Below are 20,980 nucleotides of genomic sequence, written 5' to 3' on the forward strand. Positions count from 1 at the left end.
GAGCTCTGCCCCACATCCCAACACACCGGGGGGCTTTGGAAGCATCAGCACAGCACGGTCACGGTGCCACTCAATGGGTGCCCCAACACCGCACCCCCAGGGTGGGCTGTGAGCAGGGAGGGGAGGAAGGCAGCAGCAAGCTGCCCCCAGCCCACCTCTCATGCATGAGATACAGCAACCATCCCAACTATCCCAACCATCCCGGGGGAGCCAGCAGCAAGGCCCCCAGCACCAGGATGGAGCTGGGCAGGGCCCCAACTCATCACCTCCTCACATCCATACCCACAGTGCTCAGCCACAACGCACAGCCTGGTGCTGCCCACCCCCTCCTGGCATGCAGTGCCGTGCTGGCGGCCCCCATGGGTGCTGCAGGGATGTGTGGGTGCTGCGGGGATGGGGTGGGCGCTGTGGGGATGGGGTGGGGGCTCCCCCGGCACCCCCTGCTCTCACCTCCACCCCAGCCGGCTGCAGGATGCTTCGGGAGAAGAGATTTTCCCGACGTTAATTAATTAAAATAAACAGCAAATTAAATACAGCAAAATTAAAATAGCTCCGGAAATTAATTTTCAACAAAACCCACCTGGAAAGGCTGGATATTTAAAGAATTAATGGAGCCCTCTGAGACCATAAAGAACCGACGAGCTCCCGGCATCCGCCAGCCCCCTCCAGCACCCCCGGGGAGCGCGGGGCCGTGGGGAAATGAGGACGGGACCCCCGATTGGAGCCCACCCCGGACCCACACGCCTCGTCCCCACACTCAGCCCGGTGCCGCCGCGTGGCCCTGCTGGTGGCTGCACGTGGTTGGGAGGGGAGGGAGCGGAGGGAGGAGAGGCTGAGCTCGGCTGCTCGGCTGCTCTGCTCCTCCTGCTGTGCGCTGCGCGGCACAACGCGCACAAACCTTGCTCAACCACCACCTCCAAAAAGCTGCTCACCCCACGCATAATCCCCATAACCAAGGCTGGATTAATGGGCGGCAGGGCTGGGCAAAGCTCCTTAAGGAGGTGCGAGGGGCCGGGACCCCCCCTCTCACAGTTGCACCGTGCAGCCCGCAGAGCTGGGAGCCCCCCCCGGCCTCCCCGGTGCCGTTTCCTCTCCCCGCACGCTGGGTGTGGGCACCGGGAAACACCGGTGAGCAAAAAAGCTCCGGAAGGAAACAGTGAAAGCGAGAAGAAGCGGCGCAGGTGGGGAGCAGGAGAGCTTGGGGCCGCCCCCAACCCGGGGAGGGGAAGGAGGAGGGGGGTGCTGAGGCGCTGCCTGCAAACCACACGCGCCCCACGTGGGGAAACTGAGGCACGGAGGGGGCGGCTCCGCTCCCCCGCCCTCTGCAGCGCTGTGGCCGGGATGACACCGACTCGTCCCGCTCCACCCTGTTCCTGCAGGAACCCACGAGCCCCAACGCCGGGCGCACCGCCAGCACCGCCGCTCCCACCCGCACACGGCGCTGGGATCGGCTCCGGTCTCGCACCCGCACCGCGTCCCGCAGCCGGTCACCGCGACCTCGGCCCCGCGCCCTGCCAGCTTTCCCCTTCACTTGCCAGCCACGCCAACGGGCAGAGGTGGAGGACGATGCGAGCAGAGGGCGAAGGAAGGGTGGGGGGTTGAGGGGAGAAGGGGGTGACTGTTTTGTCCCCCGTTTATTTCCTTGCTGCAGACAAAGGTGGCTCTGCGTGCCGGCCATGGGCACGGGACGGCAATCGGGCAGCCGCTCCGGGGCTCTGGGTGGCCGCTTCCTCCGCACACAGATGGCTGTTTCGACTCAGTCGAGCGCTTGACCTAAATCTCCTCCTGATCCACGGGAGCTGCAGTCCCTCAGCAGCACAGCTCAAGGCGAGGAGGAGGAGGAGGAGGAGGAAGGGAGCCAGCTGCAGACCGGAGGGAGGGTCACGCCGTGGGGTCTCCACCCCGGGGCTGGCGGAGGGTGGAAATCTCCACCATCTCCCACCTCTGTCTCCAAAATCTACCCAAATCTCCCACCGTTTTGAGCCCCGGCACCCACATCTCGCGTCTGAGCGCCCAGCCCCGCAGCTTCGACGCCCCGGCAGCCACTTCCTGGCCCGGGGGCCTCGCAGAGGAAGCTCCAACGGTTCCGAAAGTTTTCGGCTGTGACTCAGCCTCTGGCTGGGCTGGCCGAGGTTGGCCCCGTTGTGGGGCTGCGGGACCCCGGCGGTTCGGGGGGGATTTTTGGGCTCCCCAGACGAGGGCTGTCTGCACCGCGCCGCGCTCCACCCCCAGTGTCAGAGCAGCCCAAACCGGCTCCCAGCGACAGCAGAAAGCTTTTAAAATCCCCTACGCGCGGCATGACTCACTCCAAAGCCAGTGCCCAAAACAAGCTCCGACACGGAGAGGAATGGAGACGGCAGAGATGTTGGGGGCGGGCAGGAGGGGCTGGGGAGGGCCGGGGAGGGGGAAAAGGGGGAGAGAGGGAGACAGAAGGAGGCAGAGAAAGAGAAGAGGCAGAAATAACAGCATCTGAAACTCTGCCTGCTGGAGGCTAATTGGTTCCGGCACAGCCTGGTTTGTTTGGCAATGTTTCCTCTAATCCTTCAGGCTCCGCGCTCCCAGCCCCAGAGACGCGGGGACATCGCTCCGCCCGGCACCGACACCCGGGCAGCGCCGCTGCGGCACCGGGGGCCGCTAAACCCCCAATACCGGCAGTGCCCCCACCCCGGGGGTCTCCAACTGGGGGCGGCCAGCGCCCGCCTTGGGGACAGCCCTGTACCCCTGGGGTGGGAGGATGCTCGGAGGCAGCGGCGACGGAGGGAAAAGGAAGGGAAGGGGAGGAAAGGGGGGGTGGGGATGGGGGGGGGGGGGCACGGCCCAGCATGGCCGAGCCAGAGCACTCGCCAAGAGTCGGCAGCTTTGTTCCAGGTGCCGGCTCCCTTTTTTTCATTAGGCTAATGGGATGCGGATGCATTATTCCATTCCACATGCTGCTAATGAACCACTCAGGCCAGTGCATTTGCATTAATGTGCAAAGCACTGGAGGAGGGTGGAGTGGCTGCATCTGGCCAAGCCTGACCTTCCCGCGCCGCCCAGCCTTCCCGACGCGCGGCCCCGCAGCCCCCGAGAGCCGCGCGCTCCCGCAGCCCCGCACGGACCCTTGATCTCCCCGGGCCGGCTCCGGCACACATTCCAAGACACATTAACCAGCCCCAACCTTCGCTGGCCCCACCGCTGTGTTGGGCCCGCTGGGCTCCGTCACCCCTCCCTGCACAAATGCAGCCTGGTGCCCCGCGTGTTGGGGACTGTGGCAGCGCTGCTGTGCGCTGCGCCGCTCCCCTACGAGTCACCACGTCCTGCAAGGAGCCGCCCCTTCCCTGACCGCCCCAGCACCGCGTGTTTGCGGCGGGACCTCCCCGGGCTGCTCCGTTCTGTTGGGTCGGGGGAGCGGGGGGCTGCCTTCCCCCTCGGGTCCCCTCGATGCTGGCGCTCAGTGCTGGGCGCGGGCGTCATCGGAGCCCTTCGGTTGTTTGTTACAGCTCCCAACTGCCTCCGTCCCCGGAGAGGTTTCGAAGGCGAGTGACCCAAGAACTGGAATGCGCAAAGCCTCCAGCAAACAGAGCCAGCTGCCTGCGCCCGCGTAGGGAGGGGGGAAGGCGAGGGGAAAGCAGCCGGCCCCGCGGCACGGCACGGCACGGCACGGAGTGCCATGGAACAGCATGGCACGGCGCTGCACCACGTGGCACAGCATGGCAAAGCATGGCACGGCGCAGTGCTGCATGGAACAGCATGGCAAAGCATGGCACGGCACGGCGTGGGACAGCATGGGGTGGCACAGCTCGGTGTTGCACGGCGTGGCATGGTCCTGCATGGCATGGCACAGCAAAAAGCACTATGGCACAGCACAAAGCACCATGGCACAGCGCAGTGGTCTGTGGTGCGGTGCCGCATGGCACGGCACAGCTCGGCGCAGCACAGCCCCATGCACATGGCCCCAGCCTGCTCTCCCAGGGCTGACTGGACTGAAATGAGGTTGGCACATCCCCAGCTCTGGCAAGAGGCCTCACTCTGCCCCACAAACCACTTGAGCTCTCCTTTCCCTGCTCCCCGCCTGCTTTCTGGAGGCGCACGGACATCCTGGCATAGAGACGTGTCCAAGGAGGATGCTCTGCTCCCCACCTGGCTCCAGACCTGAATCCCTGGGTGGCCAAAGGGCCTCTAGAACAAACAAACCCACCCCAGGAGCCGGGAAGGAGGGAGGACAGACAGGACAGACACAGCCCCGCTGCCCTCCGGGTCTGCAGGGGGTCCGGTGGGGTCTCAGACAGCTCTGTGCCCGCAAGCACACAGAGCCCCAGCGCCCGAGCGCGTGCACGCGGATGTCTGGGTTTGTCACAGCCTGGTGAGCAAGTTAATCTCAGGCTCCCTGACACGTGGAATAAAATCGCGATCCCATAATGGAATTCATTCGTCTTCCTGTCCAGGCAGAGAACAAGCCCCCTGCCGGAGCCGGGGCGCGGGAGCCAGGGCCAGGAACTCACTGGGGGACCCCACTGCCCTGCTGGGAACCACAGGTGTGTGGGAGTCCCCATGGGGCACCACGAAGCACCCAGTGCTGTGCTGTGTCCCCTCCTTGGGCACTGCTGGGGAGGGCAACGTGGGTCTGCCGGGCTGGACCTGCAGCGTGCCTAAAGGGGAAACTGAGGCAGGTGGTGGTGCAGGGGTGTGGGCAAGGCTGGAGGCAGTGCGAGGATGTGGGACAATGTCCTCGTGTCTGTCACCTGTGATAGTGTCAGAGCAGCCAGCTCCAGCCACAGAGACCACATTGGGATGGCACCAGCTGAGACACCGGTGCCATGATGGCTTGGCACAGCCACACAGCCCTGGGGGTTGGGTCACACACTTCATTTTCCCCCTCTTGATACCACACATAGTAGCAATGGATACAAGCCCTCTTGGGAGGCTGACAGCCTGGCTGCTCGGGGCCTCAGTTTCCCTGCAGCACCCAGGGTGTTCCCTGCCTATGGGGTGGTGGTGCCAGCAGTGGGCAGCGCAAGGGCAGCTCCCAGCACCCCCTCTGAAGTCCCAACTCAGCAGTGCCGAAGGTTCGCCCACGTTCCTGCGACGTGGAGAGAAGGAGGAAGAGGAGGAGGAGAAGGGCTGCTCCTTCCTGGGCACACAAAGCCCCTTTCATAGGGAGCTGAGTTTGGGTTTCCTCCACCAGCCCGGCACCTCGCTGCCTCCTGCCCTGCCAGCACAGCGAGGCGGGGAGGAACGCTGCGGTGGGAGCGGGACGGGCGCCCGGTCCTGTCCTGGCCTTTGGGATGTGAGTGGGGCAGCACCGGGTACCGCGCTCCCACCTCCCCGCTGCACTTCAGCATCCTATGAGCAGGCAGCCCCCAGGGGTGCGCGGGGATTGGGTGGCCCCTTCCATCGCCTTGGCCCTCCCCATAATTTTTGCCTCCTGTCGGCTTTTAATTACGCCCCTAATAAAAGTGGCTTGCGGGAAAACGGGAGCTTTGTTGCTCAGGAGCTCATCTGCTCCCGCTGCTCCTTCCCCGCTTTAAACCATAATCCTCAGCTGGGGATGCTGCAATTAGCCACCGCGGGGCCGGGCGCCGTGTCATGCAGGATTAGGGCTCCCTTCGGCGGGGAGGTGGGGGACCCGGCCCCAGTGGGGTGATGGGCCCGGATGGGGTGGGCTGAGCTCCCTGCAGCCCCCAAAGCAGCTGGGACCCGTGGCCGCAGCCCCACTGAGGGCCCTGCAGGAAGAGCAGGTTTGGCAGGAGATTAGAGCAGCTGGGGGGGGGGAGGAGTGGGGGGATGAGATGCTCTCTTACAGCCTCAGGGCCCCCCCCGGCCATGCAGCCCCATGCGGCACTCGCTGATCTGCCCCCATCGCTGCACTGATGCCAAGAGCAGTGGGGAATTTTTGGGGCATCAGCAGGGGAGGCACAGCTCCCCAACCCTCCAGGCCTCCACAAACAGGCGTCCTCACGGAGGTTCATACAGTGCAGAAAAACAAGGCTCCTGATCTCCTCACATCCACATCCAGCCCCAGTGCCTGCCCCCAGGGCCTGGGAAGGGAAACTGAGGCACAGGGACCCAGTTCTCACAATGCAACAGCCTGCTGGGCAAGGAGAGATGTGGAACTGCCCCGTCCCTAGGCAGGAGGGTGGCACTTGGAAAGGGTGCAACACCTCCCGGGGTAAAAGACCTACAGAGCCGTGCTCAAACCCAGCAGAGGCAATGGGGACCGCGAGGCCTTCCTGCACAGTGCTGATGCATATAGGGATGGAGCAGCAGGTTGGGTCGTTCATCCCCACAGAGCCCCCAAAAAGAGCCTGCGCGCAGCTCCCCAGCGCCTGCTCACCAATCAGCCTCTTCCCACGGCTGAGGAGGAGAATGGGGAGCAGAGGCGCTCGTTAGCGGCCGCTCATTAAGAGCCCTCGGGGAGGACCAAGGTACCCGGGGCACCTGCACCTCCTTCTAATGAGCTGCAACGCCAGCACAGGGCCCTGGGCTGCGGCATCACGGGGCCACGGCGTGGGGGCTGCCCCCTATCTGAGCTGCAGTGTGGGTTCCCCATGGCCGAGGAGGAAGGGAGGGACGCGGGGAGTTGAGTCACAGTGACAACTGCAGTGGTGGCAGCTGCCGAGGAACGCCCTGAGCTCATTGCCAGCACCGGGCAGCTCTTGGGGACACACGGCTGCCAAAGTGCCACCCCGCACCCATGGGTGCTGCACTGCAGAGACAGGGTGACACCACGGTGATGTCCCTGTATGGGATCCTGGGGATCGGTCCATCCGGACGGTGCTCCTAAGCTGGTACAGGGACCCAGATGTCCCACCCCTGGGGACCTTTCCAACACCAGAACCGTGCAGCGCACTGGGAGGCAGCTCAGGGACCGAGGGACACAGCACTGGGATGGCACCGAGCTCCCCCCTCTGCTCCCACAGCCCCCAGCCCCAACCTGCGCGGGGCTCCCTCGTTAATGTTTACTCGGCTTCGTTAGCGCCAGCACATCACCATGGCAACCATGCAAGCTGCGCGCCGCCATCGGCGCCACCGCCACGAGGCGCAGGAATGGCACGTGGGGTCACCGCGGACCCCCCGGCACAGCCACCGCCCCACAGAGCTATTTGGGGCCGGGGGATGAGGGGGACGTTGGGGGTCACCTTCTCCCTGCTGGGCTTGCGCTGGCCTGGTGTCACCCAGCCGTGGTGACAGCACCCGAAATGCCCGGCGCTGCAGGCTGCTGGGCTGCAGGCGGTGTGTGCAGCGCTGCCAACACGCCTCTGCGGTGCATTATTTATAAAACACAGGAGCAGAGGGCTCGGCAGCAGCTGCCACCCCGCCTGGCGTCACCGAGCCACCGAGCATGGCGGCCTGGTGGCACTGCGGCCCTGCTGACCGGCAGGGACAATGGGGATGACAGTGCCTGTGGGGCTGGCAGAGCCACGGGGTGACCAGATGCCACCTTCCTGCACGGCACGTGGCCACTGCGGCACATGGGGACATCCAGCGCGTCCCCACATCCCCCCCATGACTGCAGCACCCCGAGCTGCTGGGTGAACCCGCTGCACACATCTCTGGGTCCAGCCAAGAGCCCAGCCAGCCCCGCGTAGCCCCACGCAGCCCCCCAGATCAGGATGTGACCCCAGCATCATCCCGCTCGTGCCATCAAGCTCCATATACTACAGCAAACAGGTCTTCCATAAGCCTAGCAGCATTCGCTTGCTTCCTCCTCCCCCCTTCCAGTCCCACCTCTGGGCCGCGGGAAGGCTGAGTTCGGGCTTTAATTTTTCATTATTAATTTCCCATCGACGCCGAGAGGCGCCGGTGCTCACCCAGCTGCCCCCAGCATCGCCCCCCGCGCTCCCTTGCGCTCTCCTGGAGATCTGCACCGGCTGAAGGCGAGCCAGGCTGCCGATAGGATTAATTCTGCATGACTGCCCATCTCCACAGGGGTATCTAAGACCCTCAGGCCTGCAGCAATCTTTAAAATTCCTCCAGCCCAACTTAATTCCCTCTTCCTGCAGAGCTGGCGCATCTGCTGCAGTCAGACACGGAGAGAAGGAGATGGAGGGAGAGGGGAGACGGCACCCAGGATGTGGCAGCACTGCTCTGTGGCTGTGTCCCTGTCCCCAAGGATGTCCCTCGGGGCCACCCATCGCCAGAGAGGGTTTGTGTTGGGAATGAGGGAGACTGGGTCACCCTCAGGATAGCCACGGGGATGTGATGGCTGTGGCCACCTTTGACGCCATGCCTGGACCCCATCACCAGGAGGCTGACCTACATTTATGGTTTTTTCTCCCAGATATTGATGGTTCTGCCTTGTTGGAGGCTTCTTGATCACCCCTTTGCACTCATCCTCTGCTTCCCTGCAGCGCTGAGGAACGGAACACAAGATCTGAGCATTGCCTGGGGGCACTCTGGGGCCATGGATGTTGGGACAGCTCGTGCAATGCAACTATGGTGGGAAAAGGCACCATGCAGGTGCTGAGCACACCCCAGCCACCCCTGCTGTGCTCCTCAGCATCCCCTCCAAGCACAGGCAGAATCCGAGGACTGTGAGGATGAGCCCCACCATGGGGCACGGAGCCGGGGACTTGGCCCTGCTGTCACCCCAGTGCTATCCCATTGTCACCCTTATGTCCCCAGCTGAGGCTCTGGTGGGACACAGACCTCAACATCACACATGGGGACTGCACACAGCCCAACCCTACACTGCAGGACCCTGCACTCACACAAGACGTCACCAAACACAGCCAGGCTGCAGCATCCCCCCAGTTACACACCAACCTCCACGACAGCCACGAGCCCCCTCAGTTTTGAAGGCTGAGCCTCCACCTCCACATAGGTTCGGACAACCTGTAGGGGTTGCTGGGGGGGAGCCTGCTGACAAACTCCCACCCCTACCTCTGCCAGCATCAGAGCCTCCATCCTCTTCCCCTTCCTCCTCCTCCTCCTCATCTGCAGCGACCGCCACCAAACCCAGGAGAGCCATCCCTCTGCCTCCTTCCCTGCAACTTGCACCATTTGCCTGGCAGCCAGGAGGAAGGAGGGGAGCGCAGCCCATCCCAGCTGCTAGCGGAGCTGGGGATACATGCATTTAAATCACTTATATCTTTACTTTCTCCTGCGCTGGCTGTGAGATGGGCTTTTTTTGCATGCGTAATTAGGGGGTGGAACAGATGGTGGAGGGTTCGTTTAAAGTAATGCATCCATTAAAATAACCTTCACTGTCGGGGACTGCGCTCCGACAGGGGCCTGTTTCACCGGGGGCGGTGGGGAGGGAGAGCTTTGTTCTGCAGGAAGGGGTCGGACTTTTGGGAAGGTGGATGGGGACTCAACTGCTGGATCCATCACCTGCCTCATGGGAGTGAAGCTGGCATGGATGCTCCAACCTACATTACCAGCACAGCAAGCGGGAGCCTGGACCAAGCTGGGACTGGAGTGGGGATAAATCAGTCCTCTGTGGGGTTAAAGTGGTTCCTTCTGGGTCTGAACTGGTCCCATCCAGGACTCAGTTTCCATAGCAATATCATGTGCGTCCTGTTCCAAAGGGAATGGGAAAGCCTTTGGCCAGTCCTTCAACCGTCACCCACATTGGTGAGGAGGAGGTCACTGGAACAGTGGGCTTTAGCTGCTTGGTGGAGCATTGGAGTGATGCTGCAGGGTGGTACAGAGACTGCAAGGATCGTGCCCACCACCACCCACCCACATCCCATCTCCTGTCTCCTGACACAACACAGAAGGGGACAGCTCGCCTTTCCTGTCCAGGCAGCAACCACCTCTCCTGTTTCAAGCTCCCGGGAGAGGCAGGAGGCTTTGTTCAGGAACTGGAGGAGCGGAGGCCAGAGAAAGCGCGAGTGCCCTGCCAGCTCTTGTGTTTCACTCCCGAGGAATGCCGGGGAGGGGAGGGGAGCACAGCTTTCCCCCTTCCCGATGGGCTCTGGGCCCAGCTGCAGGGTGCTTTGCTGCTGCAGGGAGGAAGAGAAGGGTGTGGGGATGAAGGATGAGGGTCTGGCTGTGATTCTGGGGAGGTGAGCGGCATCGGCGTGGCTCACAGTGGATGCAATGGCAATCATGGTGGCACAGCAGTACCATGCTGGTTCTGTTGGAGCAGACATAATAACTGAGAGCAGGAGCTGCCAAGCAAATATCACATCCTGCCTTGAAACAGGAGAAGCCTGTTACCCATGGGTACCCCAAATCTGTAGGCTCTGGAGGAGCACACACCACTCCCAGCAACAGGGTCACAACTGGGGAAGGGCAAGAGCAGCGGCAAACCCAAACCCACCCATGCGTGTTCAAATATTTAGTGTGCACTTGCTAAGGTGCTTCTGCTGCCTTTAGGGCATCTCTGTGTTTGAAGCATCAGAGAGGAGTTGAGGTGGGAATGTGGGGGATGGGGAGCAAATGCCAGGGTGTTCTCTTCTTCCCCAGCTGGGCCTGGGGGGACCACATGACCTGGGTTGCCCCTCACCATGGGGCTAGCACAGAGGGCTCAGACAACGCCAAGGACTGCCCATCATGGCCACAGCCCCCCACCACACACCTCCTCCTTTTCCTCCTCCTCCTCATCTCCCAGTCCCAGTGCTTGCAGCACCCTGGGGCATCCCCAAGCACCGCCATGGCCTGAGGTACAGCCAGCAGCTGCAGCAATGCAGGGGCTGACGCCAGCAGCCAGCAGCTCTGTGCAACGAGAGCAGCAAAATAGGGGCAGCAATGGCGGGGCTGGCTGAGGCGACATGGGGACAGCAGCACGCCGGGGAAACTAACAGGCAAGAGGGGCTACCCAGAGAGGTGAACTCACCCTGCTGCCATCGCTTTCACTCAACCCTTTCCTCATACAGGTTCACCTGCAATTACCCACAGCATCCACCCACTGCCCTGGCCAGGCCCTGGCCAAGCCTTGAGTCCTCCTCAACTAGGCCTCAAATAGGCCTTGAGCCCGCCTCAACTAGGCCTTGACCAGGCCTTGAGCCCGCCTCAACTAGGCCTCAACTAGGCCTCGACCAGGCCTTGAGCACGCTTCAACTAGGCCTCAACCAGGCCTTGAGCACACCTCAACCAGGCCTCAACTAGGCCTTGAGCACACCTCAACTAGGCCTCAACTAGGCTTCAACTAGGCCTTGACCAGGCCTTGACCACGCCTCAATTAGGCCTCAACCAGGCCCTAACCTGGCCTTGACCAGGACTTGACCGCACCTCAACTAGGACCTGAAGGCCCCAAACAGGCCCCAAATGCCACAGCCAGGCTCTGACAGCCCTTAACCATGCCCCAACCAGGTCCTGAAGGCCTCAACCAGGCCCCACACAGGCCTCAAACACCCCAACCAGGCCGCAACCAGGCCCTCACACCACCATGACAACCACTTCCATTCCCGCCAACACCCCGAGCTCTGTGCTGAGGGCAACAGCTCTGGGGAGGCCACAGCTGGTCCCTGCCAACAATGGTGCCCTGTGTCAGCCCCGTGCCCGTGGCCAGGCAGCCATCACCTCGGGGCACGCCGCCGGCCGCTCTCACCTCTACGCTCTGCACGCCGCTTCCCAGCTCCCTTCTGACAAATCTCTGCTCCCGACCGCTTCTCCTCCCCACGGGTCCATATTAAGCTACATTCTCCTTTCAGCTGGGTGGAAAACAGCAGTAATAACCATGTGGAGAAAGCCGTGCCCCCCACCTCCACTTCCCTCCCACTTCGGGGTTCAAATTTCATTTCAGCAAAAAAGCTTCCCCCGCCTCCAATTTCTTCCCCCAAACCAAGCCGCTGTCGTCTCGTCTGATCTCGGCAGGGGCCGTATGGATGCTCGGCTCCTCCTGGTTCAGGATCTGCTGCCAATCTGGACCTCGCAAACTGGTTCTCACACGGCTCCCGCCCAGCACCTCCCTCTCGGCGTTTATTATTTCATTATTGTCCTTCCTCAGCTCTCTCCCATGCCACCGCCCCGGGTGCCCCCGGCTCCTCATCCCAACCCCAACCACCGAGTAGGTCGGGTGAGATTTATTCCGGGTGAGATTTATTCCCGGCGAATTCCCGGGGGCCGGCAGCTGGAGGAGCCCGGAGCTGCCTCCCTCTCTCCCGCAGCTGAAGATCTCATCTCCCTCGCCCAAGGCGCTCCGTCCTCCTCCTCCAGATATTTTAGGCCCAGGTTTTGCGAGGAATTTACAGGCGCCGAGCCCAAGCCGATGCGCTGAAGTCAGCAGGAGGCGAGGAGCGTGCGCAGGGCTCGGGGCCCCGGGGGTGGCGGCGCAGGGAAGGGATGCTGCTGCCGGCCTGGAGCTCGTTGAGCCGCGGGAAGGGCAGAGGTTGGGGCTGGCGGATGCCAGAACCACTCAGCTCTCCCTCCGCGAGGATCAATACCACATTTCGACTTCCCGCCTCGCCAGGCCGCCGCAGCCCTCACGCCTGTGCAGGGTGGGAGCGGGGGTCCCCATGCTCTCCACCGCAGCTCCGTGTCCCCGCTGTCACCCACCTCGCTCCCTGTGATCTACACGCCAGCCCCATACGCCGACCCCTCCTGCCGCCCCACGGTTCCCCCCAAGCCCTCAAGTCACTCCGGTGTCCCCGTAGGCTTCACCCCACTGCAAAGGGAATCCTCAGCACACGGCTGCCTTTGTCACGGCCCTGCTGGCACACACCCGCCCTACGTGCTCCAACAGGTGAGCCCCCAGGGCAGCGTTCCTGCCCGGGCCAGTAAGTGTCCCCACCGGGCAGCGGGCTCACGGTGCTGTTCCACCCGGCACGTCTCTCCCCGCCACATCCTCGGCCGGTGAGGCACAGCACGGAGGGGGTTGTGTGTGTGTATGTGGGGGGGTGGGGGAAAAAGCAGATTTAATGAGCTCCCCGGAGGCATCGCCGCGCACCCCCCTCCCGTGCCCGGGAACCGTCGCTCTGAAACACAACCCCTCGGTGGCAGGGCTGGAAAAAAACCACAGGGCACATTGCTCTCCCCCCGCTCCTTCCCCGCCTCCCCCAGCTTTTTGCTCTCCTGCCGATGCCAAAGACCCAGCCGGGCTCTTGTGCTTTCACTCGCAGCTGCAGCTGCCGATTTTCGCTGTAAGCCCTTGTGCCTAGAAGGCCCAGAGCGAGGGATTCTGGGACGCGGTGATTGAAGACAGCACCAGCGCGGAGACCATTGCTCAGACTTTCCCTGTCTGTCGCCCCAACGCTCAACCCACAGAGAGGGAAATAAAGAAAAAAAAAATAAAAAAAAATAAAAAAAAATTAAAGGGGAAAAAAAAAAAGAAGAAGAAAAGAAGCAAAGCAGAGAGCAAAACGGACTCAGCTCAGCTCGCCCCTTCCCACCCACGCGGCGCTGCTTGCTTTGCTCTTCGCCCCGAACCCAGGCGGTCAGGTCCAGCTGCACCACTCTGTGATGCTGAGCTGCCCCCCCAGCACCGCTGTGCGCAGCATCAGAAACTCAGGGCCGGCACCCAGCAGCAGCCCGGCTGTTTTCCTGCTATGGGATTTCTGACACCTTTTGCAGAGCGAGGGAAATGCTGGCTTGCAGGGACGCACACCAGGTGTGATGCACCAGCACAGCGGGGTCCCCATGCAGTGCCTAGGGATGAGCAGCAGGAGCAAAGCCCTGCACACAGTTGAGCTGCTGTGCACAGAGGGGCTTCAACCACGATGGGATGCAGCCCTGCAGCTGGGTGAACCTCCCCAGACCCCTTCTGCATGCAAAGGCTCCGGTGGGATGGGGCCTCTAGTAGAAGAGTGCAACAGGGATGCAATGCCTGCCCTGCAACCCACGTGCTGCACCAGGCATGGTGCAAGGCAGCGTCCCACTGATCCCAGGTGCAGCAGCACTAACACCAACCTACATGAGGAAGAGCCAAACACGGCGCCCACCACGATGCACAGCACCCTGCGCTCACACAGGGGCTGCACCCCAAGGGACGGAGCCAGCACAGCCACCATGACCTTACAGAGCATCCCCCAAAGAGCCGAGCCCACCCCGATGGCACCTGCAGCCCCCCAGCACTATGCAACACACCACAGCTCCAATGCTGGGGAGGGGACGGGGGGGGGGTCTCAACACAACCAGGGGCTGCCCCACATCCAGACAGCCCCGCCATAGCCCTGCAGCCACCGGCCGGCCCCGTGGGGAGCCCAGCTCCATCGCCGTGCCAAACCCCCCCCCTTGTTCCTCCTGCTCCCCCCAAAACACTCCCGTCGCGAGCCCGGAAGTAGGAAACAGCCCTCCCCAGCGCTGCCCTGTTTACCAAGAGCTGGTTCCAAGCACTCGGGAGAATAGCAGGAGCATTTCAAGGCCCTGTTTCCACTCGGCTGACACACACTATTTATAGAAGCCCACAATTCTCCCAGAGCTTTCCTCGGGATCTCAGCAGAAATAGCCCGCCCCAGGTCCCTGCAGCCTGCTCTAAGGAGGGCAGGGCAGCGCGGCCCCCCCAGGCTCCCTATAACCTTCCATAGGCTTCCATCTCTTCTCCTCCTCCGGCCGCCCGCTCCCGGCGTGTCCTTGGCTCCCCCGTCCCCAACGCCGTGCCAGCCCACAGCCTCTCCCCCCCCCCCCCAGCACAGCTTTAGGGCTAGGACCCGGGGGTGGGGGGGGAAAGCAGGAGGTGTGTGTGTGTGTAGGGGGGGGTTTAACAGCATGCCACCTCCCTCCCAACTGCATCGGAGCGCGGCGGAGCCACGGGGGGACTCAGAGCGGGGATGGAGTTGGCCCTATTCAGGTTACAGAGACATGGCAGAGCGGAATTTGGCGCCGCGCCATCCCTTCTCCAGCCCCCCCCTCCTACCCCCCCCCCCCCTTTCCTCCCCTTCCTCCCCTCCCCACCAGCACCACCATCACCACCAGCACCAGCAGCACCAGCAGCACCTCCCCTGCACATTCCTGAGAGCAACAGTGTAAGGGGACACCTGGGGGGGGGGACACGAAGGGCCGGGGGGCCCCGCTTTGGCCAGGCACCCCATAACCCCCCCAGCCGGGCAGGATGCATGCCCGCGCCCTCGGGGCTCGCTTCTGCTCTCTGTCACGCCAGGATAAATCTGGAGTGACTCCACAGCGCGCCGGGGCTCGCACCAGCACACAATGAGCTCAGCCTGTGGCTTTTGGTTGCTGTTCTCACAGCAACCGGCCAAGTGGCTTTATGCACAAGGCCACCTGGTCGCGGCCGGGGCCAGTTCCTCCCACGGCGAGTAAACAAGCAGCGACCCGGGGGTGCCTCCACCTGCCCCCCTCTCCCCACACCTCCTTCCCGGGGAGCTTTTGGGGGTCGGCAGAGGGGTGACCCGATGGGGTGGTCGCAGCCCCGGGTCTCCCCGAGGTCCTGCCGTCCCCACGCCGCACACCGAGGGGCTCCGAGCTGGAAGGCGGCGGGGAGGTTCCGAGCATCCGACGCCCGACGACGTTTTGGGGCGGCACAAGTGCAAAGCGAAGGCACGGCGCGCCACGCGAGTTGGCAACGGGGATGGGGACCCCCCTCCCCTCGTCCACCCCCCAACCCCCCCCCGCCCCGGTGCCATCCCGCAGCTCCCCGCGCTGCTGCAACCGGGGGCGGTTCAGCCGCGGGGGTCGGGGCGGTCGGAGGGGGGGGGGGGGGAGCTCCGCACGCCCCCCCGGGCTGCGAGGATAACCCCAAATTTTGTTGACATGTTCCGTTCCGCCTTCTAGCGGACGGAGCCGGCTCTGACAGCTGTCACTCAGCGCTCGCAGCCCGGGGGGGGAGGCGGTGGGGGGGGGTGGGGGAACAGGCTGAACTCATGGCAATGGCACGGCGCACGGCGGGGGGCTCGCGGGGGGCCCCCCCTCCCCTCCCCAAGTGCCATTAAACTCCGCGCCGTGGCACCAACTCGCCGCGCAACTTCGACGAAGGGGACGACGCTTGGGGGGGGAGGGGGGGGTTGCCCTCCTCCCACCCCCCTCCCCTCGCCCCAAAGCGGGGCGCCCCCCCCCCCCCCACCGCCACCCCAGACACACACGCACACACCCACACCCCCTCCCTCCCGCCCCCTCCCGCCCCGACCCCCGCCCCAGCCCCGCACAAAGGGGTAACTCACCCGTCGGTTGCAGCGCCCCGAGCCCCGCGCCGTCCGCCGGGGCTGCGTCCTGACCGCCCGCGGGACTCCCGGAGCTCTCGGCACCGCTCGCCACCTTCAACGAGAGCATTTCCAGCGCCTCCTGCTCACATTCTCCCCAAGGCAACTCCTCTCCTGCAGCCCGCCCCCTCCTCCGTCCCCCTGCCTGCTCTCTCCTCTCTGCTTTCCTCCTTCCCTCTCCTCTCCCCCCCCCTCCACCCCTCTCGATGTGATTTTTCCTGGCTTTTCTCTCCCCGTTGCGTTCGGCTTTTTCGCTTTTTCTTTTTTTCTTTTTCCTCCGCTTTTTTTTTCCTCCTTTTCTCCTCTCTCTTCCCCCCCCCCCCCTTCAAACCTCCCCCCCCCCTTCGCCTCGCACACACACAAAAGGCAGCGGAGCGCGAGGCGGAGGGGAACCGACCTCCCCTCTGCGCCTCCGCCGCTCAGCCGCCTGCGGAAAGCAAAGAAAGACACAGCGCAGCAGAGCCCTGCTTGCCGCTGCCTCCCCCCTTCCTCCTCCTCCTCCTCCTCCTCCTCCACCTCCTCCTCCTCCTCCCTCGCTCTTGCCTTCTGCCGCTCCCGGCTTTGTGGCTGGGAACGGGGGGAGCGCAGCCGGCGGCTCGGCGCGCCCTGCCCTCTCCGTGCGCGGCGGGGACCGCGCTCCGCTCCGCTGTCAGCGGCACGGCCAGCATCCGGCACCCCGGGGAGCCGCGCAGCACCGCCGGGGCATGCCGGGCCTTGTAGTCCTTCCTCTCCCCCCCCCCCCCTTCAGCTCCTTCCCTCCTTCCTTTCCTCCCCCCGCCTCGCTTTTCTCCTCCCCGTTGCTGCGAAGCGCGCAGAAGGAGGCGGGGAAGGGCGCAAATGGGTGCGCGGTTTTTGCGCTCGATTTTGGGAGGGGGGTTCTAAGCGGTGGGGGGGTGGTGGGTGGGCGGGTGATCCCCCCCTTCGGGTGCTTTGCACCCCCGGGATTTCCCCCCCTCCCCCCCCCCCCCCCAGCGGGATGTATGGGGCATTGCTGCCCTCTCCTGGGTTGCACTCGCACAACGCGTTGTGCGCATCTGCCCCATGAGCGCACCCTTTTTTTTTCCCCCCTTAGTTTAAAAATCTCCTAAGGATGATCGTTATTATTGTCATTATTATTTATTATTATTATTATTATGATTTAACTTGGATGCTGTCCCAAGGCTCTGACGGTGCGGGAAACTTCCCCGCTGTTTCCTAACTCCTGAAAAGCACAGAATCATTGAGGTTGGAAAAGACCTCCAAGACCAGCAGGTCCAACCCCAACCCATCCCCACCAGTACCACTCTAAGTGCCACATCCACGGTCCTGGAGCACCCCAAGGGCCAATGACCCCCCTGCACACCCCCGGGCAGCTGTACCAACACACCACCATTCCTTCCCAAGCATCTCCCCATCGCTTCCCCTCCAGCACTGACGTTCCCAGAGCCCGGTAGATTCGATCTCGTTAAAGCAGATAACGCCGCCTCTGTTTGTTGTGACACTGTTTGTGTGAGTGACAAGCAAAGGGTTAACTCCAGGGAATTGGGAATCCAGCCTGGCTGCTAATAACACGTGAGTCACAGCCAGAATAACACATGGGTGCAGGGAGAGACGCAGCACCCAACTGCACAGCAGCCCTCTTCCTTCAGGGTCGGGCTTTGCAGCGTGCAATGACCCCAAAGCCGGGCAGGGGGGGAGGGGGGGTCAGCTGCTGGGGTCGGAATTATCACAGCCCCAAATCCATCAGCTCCATCCCAGAGCCTCAAACGGGATGGAGGGGGGAGGGAAACAGGGATGGGGGACAGAGAGAGGACAGAGACCCGCACGCATCGCTCCCACCTCCTGGAAACCACGCGGAGAGGAGCAGCCCTGCCTGCACTCCAGCCCGGTCAGCAAAGGAATCTGCACACGCAGACAGGATCGCTGCAATCGCTGGTGGCTGAGTGAGCAACTTTGCAGGCTTCCTCGTCCCCTCGCCCTGAATGTCAGCTTTGAATTTTCTTGCTATTTTTAGGGCTGATTCCGACACGAGGAGGATCCCTCCGTCCTCACCTCGCCGGCTTTTGCACCGTGTGAATATCTCCAGGCCATCTATTGCTATACCTGCCCTTTATATCTTGCTGCACCTGACCCATATATACTGCAGTACCTACCCCTATATATACTGATGTACCTACCCCTATATATACTGCGGTACCTACCCGTATATATACTGCTGCACCTACCCCTATATATACTGCTGTAAAAACCCCTATATATACTGCTGAACATACCCCTATATATACTGATGTACCTACCCCTATATATACTGCTGCACCTGCCCCTATATATACTGCTGTACCTACCCCTATATATACTGCTGTACCTACCCCTATATATACTGCTACCCCTATATATACTGCTGTAAAACCCCTATATATACTGCTGTACCTACCCCTATATATACTGCTGTACCTACCCCTATATAAACTGCTGCACCTACCCCTATATATACTGCTGTACCTACCCCTATATATACTGCTGTACCTACCCCTATATATACTGCTGTACCTACCCCTATATAAACTGCTGCACCTACCCCTATATATACTGCTGTACCTACCCCTATATATACTGCTGTACCTACCCCTATATATACTGCTACCCCTATATATACTGCTGTAAAACCCCTATATATACTGCTGTACCTACCCCTATATATACTGCTGTATCTACCCCTATATAAACTGCTGCACCTACCCCTATATATACTGCTGTACCTACCCCTATATATACTGCTGTACCTACCCCTATATATACTGCTGTACCTACCCCTATATAAACTGCTGCACCTACCCCTATATATACTGCAGTACCTACCCCTATATATACTGCTGTACCTACCCCTATATAAACTGCTGTACCTACCCCTATATATACTGCTGTACCTACCCCTATATATACTGCTGTAAAAACCCCTATATATACTGCTGTACCTACCCCTATTATATACTGCTGTACCTACCCCTATATATACTGCTACCCCTATATATACTGCTGTACCTACACCTATATATACTGCTGTACCTACCCCTATATAAACTGCTGCACCTACCCCTATATATACTGCTGTACCTACCCCTATATATACTGCTACCCCTATATAAACTGCTGCACCTACCCCTATATAAACTGCTGTACCTACCCCTATATATACTGCTACCCCTATATATACTGCAGTACCTACCCCTATATATACTGCTGTACCTACCCCTATATATACTGCTGCACCTGCCCTGCACATGCATTGGGACGGAGGGTCGTGTCAGCTGCTTTGCACAGAAGGTCGCAGGGAAAACATTCCGTTGCAAGAGAGGATGGGTTAGAATGTAAAAGATTTATTCATTTAATCCCAAGCATTAAAAGGTCATGTATTAATCAAAGAGATGCTTAAAACTGTCAAAGTCCTTTGTCAGGTTTGAAGTGCATCTCTATAGTTATCATAAAATATATATAGATATCAGTCTGGCACGGAGCCCTCGCTGGGCTGGGAGTGGAGGGGGGGGAGGAGGGGGGTCCCCACGGGTGGGATCTGCCCGGATCTTGAGGGGGGGCGAGGAAGGGGGGCAGCACCCCTCATGTGCATCCGGGTGGGTCACCCCGGGGTCTGCGGTTTGAGTCGGGCTGGGAGGTGAGAGGATGCGGGAGGGGGGGGGGGTGGAGAGGGGTCCAGAACCGCGGATGCGGGCCGTGCTGGGGGGTCGTCGGGGAGGAGAGCAGCGCCGGCAGCTCGTGTCGCAGCCCTCGTGGCCCCTCCTGGCGGCGGAGTGGGGGAGGGAGGAGGCGGCTCCCCAGGGCCAGCCGGGTCACCCGGACGCGCTGTCCCTCCCGCAGACAGTGCTGTGTCAGCAGCGGTGCCTTGGGCTTACGCTACCATCTAGCGGCTGCTGAGCCGCGCGGGGCCACCGCTGTCCCCGAGCCGTGGGGGTGTCCTCGTGTCGTGGCGGTGGGCGGCTGTCCCGCTTTCCGAGCCCCCTCCCCAACCCTTTAAACATCGGGGCGGTGGGTGACACGTTGTTCCACCGCCCACCCCCTCCCCCCCTTTTGGTTTGTGGTTGGTGGCAGCGCTTGGGACCCCCAAAACCAGCTTCAGATCGCCGCGGAGGGGCCCTGAGGGTCGGGGGAGGTTTGGGGACAGCGAGGTGGGGGCAAGAGGGGGCGGTGAGAGGGGCTTGCAGGGCTGTGTGAGCTGCCTTTGGGGAGCAGTGCAGGTCCTGCAGCCCCAGTTGAGGCTGGGGGCTTCCAGCTGTGGGGCCGTCCTGGTTTTGCCCCCTTCACCACAGCGGAAGAGACTCAACCAGCCCCGAAATGGCAGAGCAGGGCGTTCCCCAGGCAGCAAAACCACCCCGGCTTTGGCTCAGCTGCCAACATTGCTGAGCGTCACCCGGCTGAGCACAGCTCCCACCGCGACACCCCGCAGCCCCGAACATCCCCACGCTCTGCTTGGCTCCCCAAATCCCCCCTCCCAGCCCCAATCCCTCCCCATCAATGGGGCCGTGGGGCTGGAGAGCTGAAGCTGTGGGGAGAGGTGGGGACAAGGAGGCCACGTCATTAACGCAGGCAGGAGGCGAGCAGCTGTGCACAGCCTGGCGTGCTCCCCAGCTGCGGTCACAGGCCGGTGCGTGGCTGTTCATCCACTCCATCCATGGAAAAACACGTCCCCTCCCAACGCCTGCTGCTGAGCCGTGGGGTGACTGCAGATGGGTCCCTCCGTGCCTCGGTTTCCCCTATGGGCACGGCTTCCATAGGGCTGGAGCAGCTCTGGTGCACCCGGCCAAGCCTTGCGTTGCGTTCTTGGCCGCTCTCCACTGTTGTCTGGTCATCACCGCCATGGGGACGCGGATCTGCTCCACGACCCAGGAGCACTGAATGCTGCCAGCCCTGGGCAGCACAGCCCCGAGGGGACAAAGCCACCCCCCACCCCCAGCACTGTGCCGGGTGGG

The 20,980-nt window shown here is 62.1% G+C and overlaps 1 protein-coding gene across 4 annotated transcripts in view; it reads right to left on the reverse strand.

The window, feature by feature from the left end:
* Positions 1-16,745, reverse strand: part of AHDC1 (AT-hook DNA binding motif containing 1) — a 45,332-nt gene extending 28,587 nt beyond the window's left edge. Inside the window, exons 1-2 of one of the 4 annotated variants that reach the window (XM_072355333.1) lie at positions 16,563-16,745; positions 15,981-16,074 (exon numbers count right to left, since the gene is read on the reverse strand). Coding sequence is in view for 1 of the 4 variants with exons in the window: in XM_072355331.1 (XP_072211432.1) it covers positions 15,981-16,089 (109 nt within the window). In the remaining 3 variants the exon portion in view is untranslated. Of the gene's footprint in view, positions 1-11,476; positions 11,534-15,980; positions 16,339-16,416; positions 16,513-16,562 lie in introns of those variants that run through there. The other 3 variants (XM_072355335.1, XM_072355331.1, XM_072355336.1) reach the window with 3 other exon arrangements.
* Between the last annotated feature and the right edge of the window lie 4,235 nt (positions 16,746-20,980).

This window comes from Excalfactoria chinensis, chromosome 22 (genome assembly GCF_039878825.1).
Source record: "Excalfactoria chinensis isolate bCotChi1 chromosome 22, bCotChi1.hap2, whole genome shotgun sequence".
NCBI lineage: Eukaryota > Metazoa > Chordata > Aves > Galliformes > Phasianidae > Excalfactoria > Excalfactoria chinensis.